Genomic DNA, 12,428 nt, shown 5'->3' on the forward strand with positions numbered 1-12,428 from the left:
TTAACCATAAGTGTTTTATGAAAATGAGAACTAGAATTTAGTGATTCAATAACGTATTACTTCCCATTAGTCCAGTTAGGTATAATTTTTCTGTTCAATTACAGGAAAGATAAAGCAGGTTTTTTTTTTTTTTTGCTTTTTGGGTCATACTCGGTGATGCTCGGGGGTTACTCCTGGCTCTGCACTCGGAAATCACCCCTGGCGGTGCTCAGGGGACCATATTGGATACTGGAAATCAAACCTGAGTCAGCCACATGCAAGGCAAATGTCCTACCCGCTGTGCTATTGCTCTAGCTCTCGAAGCAGGTCTTTTCTACTCTGTTACTTTTTTTCTTGTTTACTTTCTTACTGCATTTTGGAGTGTGGGGTTTGTACCCGTGGATGCTCAAAGCCTACTTCCAGCTTAGTGCTTGGAGTTGCTCCACTTGGGGGATTAGGTGGTGCTGGCTAACCCTTTGAATAGTCTTCTGGCCGCTCTGGTTCTTGCCATCATGGTGAAGATGAACATGATAAAATATAACTTGAATTTGGATTCTCTGAGAAAAATATAGCATCACATTTTGTTTTCTTGACTCAAAGCTTTGGATATAAACAATATTTCTGACTGGCCAGAGACTGTCTTAGCTACTAGTTCCTGGAAGAAAAGGGAGAGGTTTTCACATTTGTTGTACTCCTACCAGTTAAATTCTTTCATCCAGAATTTTTTGATGCTTGTACAATCATGAGACACACCCACAGTGCATAAAAATGCTAAATTATGGGGCTGGAACAATAGCACAGCAGGTAGGGCATTTGTCTTGCACACAGCCGACCCGGGTTCGATTCCCAGAATCCCATATGGTCCCCTGAGCACTGCCAGGAGTAATTCCTGAGTGCATGAGCCAGGAGTAACCCCTGTGCATTGCCGGTGTAACCCAAAAAGCCAAAAAATAAAAATAAATAAAGTAAATGCTAAATTATGACACCGTGTCTTTTCTTTTAATCTCAGATTGCTTAAACATTTATTCAAACATTGTCCTGTACTGGATTAATGAGACAATTACTGATGCCATATTAAAGTCAGAAGTCTGTGCATTTAGTTACCCTCTGAATAATTAGTGTAGGAAATTGAGAATCTCCCATTAATAATTATTACTAATTAGTAAAGAGGTTGAGGACCCAAAGGGATGATTTCTAGCTCTACCTGAACCAGACATGAAGAACAGGTGGGAATCCTCAATCATCTTCGTTCAGTGGTTTTTACAAAGATCATAAAACCACAGAACCTAACTGAGCCTATTTTATCTCCCAAGATCAGGATGGTGTTGGAGTGTGGATTGTGGGGACAGGGTTGGACAACAGAAGGGGCAAGACTGCTGACCGCCACAACAGGATGCTCTGGAGCTGGTAGTCAGAAAAATCAGCTGTACCAACTGCAACACCATCAAATATTCATTGTCAAGTTGATAAACTGGAAATAAAAAGTAGAATATTTATCAGGGCCTGTTATCCCAACACTTTTCTACTAGTCTCAGGAATTGTACTCATAAACTCAGGTCCATTTTATGTTACAGAAACTCTGACATCTGATATTTTTGCCTGAAAACTTGCACTCCTGTCTTGAGATGAAACACGAAAACATTCATTCATCAGCAGCACTTTAGCTTTTCCTGGGACCTTTCTAAGTGACCTCAAACCAAATACGTGTGAAAGGGTAAAATGTAAAGCAGCTACCTTCCTGAGGTACGAGGCACCAGAGAGTATGGAGTATCTTCCTCATTTCTTCTTTTATTTTTGTTTGGGAGCCACACCCAGTGGTTTTCAGGGCTTACTCCTCGCTATGTGCTCAGGGATCATTCCTGACAGGCTCAAGGAACCATATGAAGTGCGTGGAATTGAAACCAGGTTGGCCAAATGCAAGGCAAGCATCCTGTACTATTGCTTGGCTCACTTTTTTCTCATTTCTGAGGGGGTCCCTTCACCTTAAAGGAAGACATGATTTATTATCTTGAAGGGACTTTAGGGAAAAGGAGCAGACTCATCACCTGGGGTTCTTTACCAGTGAACTGTAAAGATGTAGTATGCACTTCCTCTACTTTTTTCTCCTTGACCCTGTGATCATCCTGCCTGCTCCTTCCCACTAACTTCCTTATCACAACATGGAAGATAAGGGAACATGATTATGTGAAGCAGTTTTTCTTTCTTCTCTGGCCTCCTACCTGGACATAGCACCATGGAATAGAAATAACCAGGAGGAAGACATGTAGGTACTCAGCATGGCAACTGAAGGTGAAGCCAACTAAGGGAAAGACTGTTTCTGAGGCATTCATAGCAGATTTTAAGCTTATCCTCACACTGGATTCTCCAGGGACATTTTAAAACCATAACTCCTACTTACAGAGATTTGTATTTATTAGTATAGTAGAGCATGGTCAGGGGCTTTAAAATCTCTCCACATGTGCATTTAGTGTTGGAGAGGACTCAAATAATTCCACTCCTCTGGGGTGGGGTCAAGAACCTATAGCAAATGACTTTGGTCTATAGGGGTAAGAGGGCCAGGATAAACTCATAACAACCCTCAACTGGGGGTCTCCTGGGTTGGAAGTAATAGCTTGAATTTGAAGTAATAGTTGTTTCCTTTGTTCTTTGGGTTGACTAAGTAACTGTCCTGCCTCTCCCTGCACTACCATCACCCCTGCCATAGTTAAAAAAGTATAAATTGACACACTTCATAATTTCTAGTAGTAAAATCTTGGAAGATGAGAACTAAAGGTGAATTTGGGGGTCCTTTTGGTTTTCATGAGGTATAGGGAATGTAAGCCTTCCTCTGGAATCCTAGGGTGTTTTATATGGGTATCAATTAGAGGAGTTGCATTTATTGACTTATGTGTATGTTAAAAGTGAAGGAGTAGAAAACTGCCAAATTTCTAGCTCAATAAAAGTATAATATATTCAGATATCTTAATTACTTGCATAAGAAGTTAGTTGATAAATCAATATAATGCACTGCCAAATTAAGTGATATTATGGGTCAAGATACCCAATGTGTTTTAGTCTCTTTTTTTAAAAAAAATCTTAACCCTTTTCAGCATTCAGACTTTGTCCTATTTGATCATTTATGGTCCATTAAGTCATTTTAGGGAATTTAGAATCATGGAATATCCTGAAGAAACAAGACCTGATATAGCAGGTCTGAGGCGGGACCTGGAATTTTGTTTCCTTTTTTATTAGGTTACTATGACATTATTATTAGCTAATTACTTTATTATTATTACAGACTAATGCTTACACAGAGTATTATATGTTTAATGCATACAAAGTGTTAATTTGCTATATTCATGTGTTGCAACATCACCGTGTAATGCATAATTATTATTTCATTCTTCTGGAGAAGGGTCTCTTAGCAACTTTGAAGTTTATATCAGGTTCATTTGTCTGCAATCATGATGTGGTGATCTGAATTTCTAACAAAATCCCCTAGCTGTCCCCCCTGCTGATCCAAAGATCACATTCTAGCAGCTGGAAGGGAGCTATTTCTGGGACTCCTCTTGCATCTGAAATATTAATCCAGGAAACTTAATCATTTTTGCTGTGATCAGTCCCTGTGGTTAGCAAAGTTGTTTTTGGTTTTTCTCAGGTTTACATGAGATGTGTGCACATGTGCATTTTCACACACATGTGCACATACATGCACACACACTCCAAGAGTGTGACTGAGTGAACAAATTGGAAGCAGGAAAGAAGACAATCTGAGAAGTCCATATGGCAGAAGGAATAGAAGGACAAGAAGAGAGTTCACTAGTTCTAGGCTATTTATCTCAAAATGTTTCAGTTTCTATCTCTGCACAAACCATTTGCCCTTGGCTAATAAAAGTATTGTAAAAATTACATAAACAGTTTTTTGTAAAGTTCTGTAAACTGAAATCACAGCTAAATGTTAACCCTCACAGATGACACTTTCAGCAAATGTTTTTAGAAGATCAACTCTGCATAGCCCTAGTTGTATTCCTGAGTGAAAGGCTTAGCTTATTCATACCTCATTTATGTTGAGATGAATGAATTCCTTGTTATGGGTACTGAGAGACTGGAACACCCCTGATAGGAGAGACATGAGAAGGTCATTACTGCAGGGATAATTACTTCAGCAGGTTTTGTTATTTCTCCATGACCCTGGGATCTTTCCAGAAACCTGTGGTGGCAGGACATTCTGACAGTAATCTAGTGATAAGCAAGAGTCTTTTATCAACAGACCCTACTCAGATCCACTGTAGGGGGATTGCTCTTAAGTCATTTACATCTCTGTAATTCATATGAAGGCTGAAGCCAGTGACCTCAGCATTGGGTGGAACCTGATATTATTTATGATAATCTAGACTGTCAGTCAGCTCCTGGATCCCAAACACCTCCGTCAACTTAAATTTTGGAGAGAACATGCACATAAAGCTTTGCTTGACTCTTGAGAGCTGTTCATTTTATATGAGTTCCTTAGAGTAGGTGAGCACTGTCAATGCAATTATGTATAAGAGGAGCTAGCAAAGAGCAGACAGCGACTCTGAACCCCATATCTACTGTATGAATAAACTAAGAAACTTATTTTCCTCTCAGGACTTTGGTTTTCCCATCTTTGTTATAGTGATTGTGACAGTCAACAACCCTGCTTTCACTTGAGTGTCATCTAAGAATGTTTTAAAAGTACCAAAAAAAGGACAGGAGTAGGGGAGGAAGTTGTCAGAGAACAAATGTGGTGGTGTTCAATTCAAATGCAGTGAGCAGATGCTGAGACAGCCAGACACAGGTTGAACAAAGAAGATCTGGGAAATTTCAGCATGGACCGACGAAGTCTTAGAGGATGTTGAGAACTGAGACTTTTGTTTGGTGTGTAAATGGCACAACAATCATGCTGTCAGGTTGGAGCAATAGTACAGCTAGTAGGGCCCTTTTCATGCACGCAGACGACCCCAGTTCCAGACCCAGCACAACATATGGTTCCCCAAACCCCCATAGGATTGATCCCTGAACCTAGAGTCAAGATTGAACCCTGAGCACTGCTAGGTATGGCTCCAAAATGAGCAAATAAATAAATCATGTTGCCTATATGTTGGAGATATTTACAAAAGAAAGGACTGAATTGTTGCATAAGAAATAACTGAATTTTTGAGACATGTCATTGAGTCATTCAGAGATTAAAATGTTGCCTTAGGATAACATGTGAAATATATTATCAAGATGCTAATTATTGAAGTTAAAATATGAGGTACTGGAAACACAGGGAAATTTTAATAAATAGTGATGCTGTGAGCTTTTGCTTAAAAATCAGGAATATGTTGGTGACACGGAGTGCTAAACCGAGCATAGTGTCACAGGTAAGTGACAATTGCATAGATCAAACTGTAGTAGTGGGTGTTCTGGTACTGTTACTAGCCACTGCACATGCTCCATGCAGTTCTACTCTGTGTGATCTCACCTGTGGGGAGCAGAGTGGATAAAATTCACCTACACAAATCTCTCTCTTACTGGAGTGACAAATCCTGTTTGATACCACTGGAACAGTATCTAGGGATTATCATACCAAAAATGAGAAATGCAGTGGGGTGTGGTAGCAGAAGGGGAGGAAAGAATCTGTTGATTCCATGTGCTATGATTTGACCTGAATCAAACCTTTACTCACATTTAAAGCAAGTACTGGGACTGGAGCAATAGCACAGCGGGTAGGGCATTTGCCTTGCATGCAGCTGACCCGGGTTCAATTCCCAGCATCCCATATGGTCCCCTGAGCACCACCAGGAGTAATTCCTGAGTGCAGAGCCAGGAGTAACCCCTGTGCATCGCCGGGTGTGGCCCAGAAAAGCAAAAAAAATTTTTTTTAATTAAAAAAGAATAAAGCAAGTACTGCCATACTCTACAAAGGCACCATGATTATGTAGAGAATTGAATATTTGCTGTATAACTCACAATTCTCCATTCCTGCCTCTCAACTAAGAATGTGTACACACAAATCAAACAATGTCTCCCGACGACCTGGCTTTGACATAATTTTTGGCAATTTTTTTTTCTTGTTCTGGTATGATTGAACCCAAGTCCTCACACATGCAACACAAATGCTCTACTGCTGAGCTACTTACTCCCCAACAGTCAGGTGGTTTCTGATGTGCTCCTGGACATGACTAAAGAGAAGTTGGGGTCTCCCTGAGGAAGCGCAAACAGCCAGACACTTACTGCTTGCACTCTCCAGCCGGACCAGGCAGTTGAGGAAGTCATCAAAGCCCATTTGGAGCTCTTGGTCCACATACCTGAGGATGATCATCTGCAGAAGGTGACTGCTCAGTTGGAAGCCTATGGGGTTGGGGGAGAAGATATGGTCCACCATGGCTGAACCCTGAGGTGTTTACTTTGGGGGAGTTCCCAGATCCAGTGGAGGACCATAGTGTGACAGTTTGTGTCTGTGTGCCAGCAAACTCTTAGCTGTACTTTCATCAGTTTCAAGAATGTGGATCTTAATTGTGGCACCCACATCATCAAAGGGTTTTCTCATAGGACCTTATTGGGGGGAATTTAACGCTTGCCAATGTCAGAACCCCACTCCATTCTGCAGAGACTTCCTTCCAGTTCTGTTTTTTTTTTTGTTTTTTGTTTTTTTTTTTTTTTTGCTTTTTGGGTCACACCTGGCGATGCACAGGGGTTACTCCTGGTTCTACACTCAGGAATTACTCCTGGCGGTGCTCAGGGGACCATATGGGATGCTGGGATTCGAACCCGGGTCGGCTGCATGCAAGGCAAACGCCCTACCCGCTGTGCTATCGCTCCAGCCCCGACTTCCTTCCAGTTCTCACAGCTTCCCCTGCTGCTGTACTGCCAGCAGGCCTGGGACAATTCCAGCACTGACCCCTAGAGTAAGGGGACATTTATCAAGTAGATTTTGCTTTATTTTTTAATTTATTTTTAAAAACAACAGTATGTTTATTACTTTTTTTCTAGTTATCTTTTTCTTTTTTGGAGTGCCAGTGATAAAATTGAGTATCACACACATTCAAGGCACGTACTCTACTACTGATCATGTCCCTGGTTCAAGGAAAAATGAAGCTAAAGATGTTGGACTCCTGGGACTGGAGCAATAGCACAGTGGGTAGGGCATTTGCCTTGCACGCAGCCAACACGGGTTCGATTCCCAGCACCCCATATGGTCCCTCGAGCACCGCCAGGAGTACAGGAGTAATTCCTGAGTGCAGAGCCAGGAGTAACCCTGTGCATCGCCAGATGTGACCCAAAAATAAAAAAAATGTTGGGATCCTGAAAATTGTGTGCCCCAGAGGGGATGCTGTATCCCACAGTGCCTGATGTGTACAGGATATTGGTCACATATATCCTTGATTGAATGAGGGCTCTGGGCTGGAGCCAGGGACCCACATGAGTGCTGCTCCTCTACAGGCCTCTAGTTTTTGTTTTTGTGGCCTCTGGACTTCAGTTTTCTCCTCAGTTAAATGACAGCTTGAGGGGCTGGAGTGACAGCACAGCGGGTAGGGCGTTTGCCTTGCACGCGGCCAACCTGGGTTCGAATCCCAGCATCCCATATGGTCCCCTGAGCACCGCCGGGGTTGATTCCTGAGTACATGAGCCAGGAGTGACCCCTGTGCATCACCAGGTGTGACCCAAAAAGAAAAAAAAATAAAATGACAGCTTGAAAAGGGAAAATTTCTTTTAAGATCTGCTCCTTAATGCTTTGACTTCTAATCAATGTTCAATGAGTGCCACTCTCCCTCCAAGCTCCCAACCCCCTTCCATTTGAACCTACAGTCCTACTTTCTAGGAAAAGTTCATAATATTGCTTAGGACCTCACTAAGGCCTTCCTGTCTCCCCAGTCCCAATTCCAGAAGGAGAAAGAGACCACAGAGAAATTTCTGGAATCTTTGCAGTGGTGTTTGCTACTGCTGATGCCTAGAGTCTTGGCATCTGCCCTCAGGGAGACCAGGAAAAAAAGACAGTGACCCTTTTCTTCCCTTTCAGCGAGTCAGGAGCAGAAATTCTGGCCATACTCCTCCTCTCTGAAGGGGGGCTCCCTTTGTCTGCTGCCTTATTCTCCTGCCATATAAAGGGGGCACCAGCCTGTAAGAAAACCAGGCTTTTCTCCTCCGTGGTACCCTCAGCATGTATGACTAGCTCTGTTCTCTTCTCCCATAAGACTGAGGAAATTTGTTATTTTGTACATCCTGTCCCCTGATCAGATCATGAAGCAGACAATGTTTGCAGATGTTAGTGTGCCTTGGAGAGAACTAGATTATAACTTTTGGCAGGGCCAAGGGGCCATATTTATGAGGCATTCTTTGTGAGAATCATTACAAAGCTTGGTGGAAGCTGGTGTGTGTGAGGCCATGGAGCCCCTAGAGATCCCAGAGTTTCACATGGCTACAGTGAATGTCATATACAGTGATATGACTAAGAGCTTGGTAACACAACCTGGAATCCATCTGGTGTAGCACTGTAGCACTGTCATTCCATTGTTCATTGATTTGCTTGAGCAGGCACCAGTAACGTCTCCATTGTGGGACTTGTTACTGTTTTTGGCATATGGAATATGCCACAAGTAGCTTGCCAGGCTCTGCCATGCGGGCGGGATACCCTGGTAGCTTGCTGGGCTCTCCAAGAGGGACAGAGGAATCGAACCTGGATCGGCCACGCACAAGGCAAATGCCCTACCTGCTGTGCTATCGCTCCAGTCTCCATCTGGTTTACAGGGAGCAAAGTGCAAACAACAAGTGAGACATCTGGGTTGAAGTCATTCTGCTGGAGACAAAAATCAGGGACGTAGCCACAGGTGGCAGAAGGGGACATGAGTTCTATGAACTCCTCCCTGACTCTAAATGACAGGATCAGGTCTGCCTTCCCTGCCTGTCTGTGAAAATGACCTCTTAACTGCAGAAATGAGAAGGTTAGAAGAATCACAGCTTGCCACCAAAGTGTCCCATGCTTGGAAAGAAAACTCAATCAGAGGCTAAGAGTCCTCTGAGGGTCAGACTATGTCCATTCTAAGTGGATGCATTTTTTAAAAATTCTGCCAATATTGTTCAGTGGTTTCAACCAGGCTCTGCTGTGAGGAAAACAAGTCTGGGCCTGAGGCCTGGCTCTGCCCCTCAAAGTTCTGTGCTTTCAAGAAGGACCAGCACAGGTCAGTCTGGCCCCTCCAGGGGTCATGGGCTAAGCCAGTAGCCACTTCAGATAGCACCTGACATGTTATGGTTCTGCCCATTCTGAACCCCCCAATTTTTCCCTACCTGCAGCGTTCAGGGCGATCCGCAGCTCATAGGAGGACATGGTGCCAGATTTGTCAGTATCAAATTGGAGGAAAAGATTCTAAGGAAGGAGAGCAGAAGAATGGAGAAACATAGAACTCAAAAAGCTAACATGACCCAGTACTAAGGACTGACCAAGAGAGATGCTTGACAAGGGCCAGAAGCAATGGCTAGGTTGGCCCTCCAAGAGAGGACAGTTCCTGTTGTTGAAACCCAGGTTGCTTTTAAAACTATGGAAGGTAAGTATTGGAATTTCATAACGATTTCCTTTCTCCTTTCCTTCCTAAACATGAAGTCCTTTAGCCTGCAGCTCACTGACCTTTAAATATCCCCTCGCTGTGGATTTATACAATCCCCCTACAGTTTACAGACAATTCACTATCAGGTTACGTACAATCCACTTCTTCAGTTTATCCCAGAACACTTTGAATTCATCAAACTCCAGCTTTCCATTGCCACTGGTCTGTGTCAAGTGCGTTAAGGAAGGAAGACATGAGCAGTGTTTCAACCCAAATCATCTTGAGGAGAACCTCAGATCTGAGATTTCCCAAGAGGGGGCATATGGACTGATGTGGAATGGCTGACTTTAATTATGAAACTGTGAATGACTGGAGAGGAGACATGGAAGCACTGAGATGCTGGTGATACCAGAAGGTGAAAAACATTCCACACAAAATTCTTCATTTTCCCAAATGAGTCCCCAAAGTGGCAACAAGATACCCAAGTCCCTGTATTATCGAAGCTCAAACATGAAAGCTTTGTTACTGTACCTCACAGTGAATCAATTAAAAAAAATGCACATCTACATAGTGATACACTAGCTTCAAAATAAAAAAAAAATCCCCAAGTCTCTATAGAAATATCCCCACTCACGAGTCTGTGCTGCTTGACCACAACACCCAAAAGGAGAGAGAGAACAAAAGGGAATGTCCTGCCACAGAGGCAGGGTGGGGAGGAGGGGGGATAGGATGGTGATGGTGGGAGGGATACTGGGATTATTGGTGGTGGAAAATGGGCACTGATGGAGGGATGGGTCCTCGATCATTGTGACTGGAATGCAAGCACAGAAGTTTATAACTCTGTAATTGAACCTCATGGTGATCCACTAATAATCTGTCACTGTCACTGTCATCTCGTTGCTCATTGATTTGCTCGAGTAGGCTCCAGGAACGTCCCCATTGGGAGACTTGTTACTGTTTTTGGTATATCGAATACACCACGGGTAGCTTTCCAGGCTCTGCCGTGTGGGCGAGATACTCTCGGTAGCTTGCCGAGCTCTCTGAGAGGGGCGGAGGAATCCAACTCAGGTTGGCTGCGTGCACGGCAAACGCACTACCCACTGTGCTATCACTCCAGCCCTCCACTAATAATAATTTAAAAAAAAATTTTTAAATAGAGTCTGTGCTGCTTGATTCTTCTTCAATTCTAACAACCCCAGGGGACTCCAAGACTTTGGTTTTTCTTTGTGAAAAAAAAAGAGTCTCCAGGTTAAATAAGCCATGTTTTAGGAAAGTATGCATTTTCCAATCTAGGAAAATACCTAATATTTATTACTGCCCACATATTCAGAAGGATACGTCCATTAGAGAAATAATGTTTTTACAGGAAATCAGGCTTAGCTTCTTGAATTGGATGTCCTTCCCTGAAATTGAATAAAAACAGAGTTTAGTTGGCCTCTAATATGATTAACTTATTCTTGGGTGCTGAGAGTACCTAAGTCGTTAGACCCTGGCTGGTGAGGGTGCTGATATTTTCACTCTTTTAGGGCTGCTGCTGAGAGTTGACATTGATGTGATGTCTTGGGGAGAGAAGTCACACAATATGAGAAAAGATTTTGGTTTCGATTTTGTTAGGAGGAGAAAGCCTAGCTGTGCTCAGGGCTCACTCGTGGCTCTGTGCTCAGGGATCAACCCTGGTGGCCTCCACCAGCAAGGCAAATGCCCTGCCCGCTGTACTATTGCTCCGGGTCCAAGAAAAAAAATTTTTAATTTTTTAAAAATTTTCTATGCATTTATTCTAGCTTTTAAAATTTTTTAAATTTTTTAATTTTATATGCATTTATTCTAGCTTTAAAATGACTTATTTTCTATGCATTTATTCTAACTTTAAAACGTTCTTTTCTTTTCCTTTTTGAAGTCAAGTAAGTAGCTTTTATTGAAAGAAATTGAGAGATTTGTGAGAGGAAAGTGCGAGAGAGAGAGAGAGAGAGAGAGAGAGAGAGAGAGAGAGAGAGAAGTGTTCAAGAAAGGTCACAGGCTTGGAAAAAAAATCCCTAAAGTTATTTCAATCATCTATAGGATGTCATCTATAGTAAGTTTGGTTATGTTCAAACGTAACAATATATTATGTCTATATGTGATAATATATTACACAGCCTCTAAGAATCATATTTTTAAATCATATTTCATGACATGAAAAAAGAACCTTCTGAAATTTAATTTAAAAGTCACTAGTGGGCTGGAGCAATAACACAGCGGGTAGGGCATTTACTTTGCATGCGGTCGACCCGGGTTCGATTCCTAGCATCCCATAAGGTCTCCTGAGCACCGCCAGTGGTAATTCCTGAGGGCAGAGCCAGGAGAAACCCCTGTACATCGCTGGGTGTGACCCAAAAAGCCAAAAAAATAAAAGTCACTAATAAGGGGCAGCTAGTACAGTGGGCAGGGCATTTGCGCATTTCTGGCACCCCATATGGTCCCTTCATCCCTGCCAGGACTGATCCTTGAGGGCAGAGCCAGGAGTAAGTCATGAAAACAGTCCAGAGAGGCTCTCCAAAATAAAATAAACCCAAAAAACTTATTGGAAAAATTTGAATACTCCTACACAGCAGGTAGGGCGTTTGCCTTGCTCGTGGCCGACCCGGGTTTGATTCCTTAGTCCCTCTTGAAGAGCCTGGAAAGCTATCAAGAGTATCCCACCCTCATGGCAGAGCCTGGCAAGCTACCCGTGGCATACTCAATATGCCAAAAACAGTAACAAGTTTCACAATGGAGACGTTACTGGTGCCCGCTCGAGCAAATTGATGAACAACGGGACAGACAGTGCTACGACGGGCAGTAAGTACTCCACTGCCAGTGGAAATGGAAGAGACACTTTGGAAAATGGGCAGGCTGTTTCTTAGAACATTAAGTCCAGAATTACCATGAAGCTTAATGGTAACATCA

General features: G+C 42.8%; 1 protein-coding gene across 3 annotated transcripts in view; it reads right to left on the reverse strand.

The window, feature by feature from the left end:
* Window positions 1-1,083: 1,083 nt before the first annotated feature.
* CAPN9 (calpain 9) overlaps window positions 1,084-12,428 on the reverse strand; it is a 65,687-nt gene continuing 54,342 nt past the window's right edge. For all 3 annotated transcript variants that reach the window (XM_055147213.1, XM_004620311.2, XM_004620310.2), the window contains 6 exons: window positions 10,842-10,906; window positions 9,659-9,727; window positions 9,247-9,325; window positions 6,196-6,312; window positions 4,016-4,074; window positions 1,084-1,450 (listed from right to left, as the gene is read on the reverse strand). In XM_055147213.1, the coding sequence (XP_055003188.1) occupies window positions 1,424-1,450; window positions 4,016-4,074; window positions 6,196-6,312; window positions 9,247-9,325; window positions 9,659-9,727; window positions 10,842-10,906 (416 nt within the window). In that variant the 3' untranslated portion in view covers window positions 1,084-1,423. The remainder of the gene's footprint in view (window positions 1,451-4,015; window positions 4,075-6,195; window positions 6,313-9,246; window positions 9,326-9,658; window positions 9,728-10,841; window positions 10,907-12,428) is intronic.

The sequence above is a fragment of the Sorex araneus genome, chromosome 9, assembly GCF_027595985.1.
Source record: "Sorex araneus isolate mSorAra2 chromosome 9, mSorAra2.pri, whole genome shotgun sequence".
Classification (NCBI taxonomy): domain Eukaryota; kingdom Metazoa; phylum Chordata; class Mammalia; order Eulipotyphla; family Soricidae; genus Sorex; species Sorex araneus.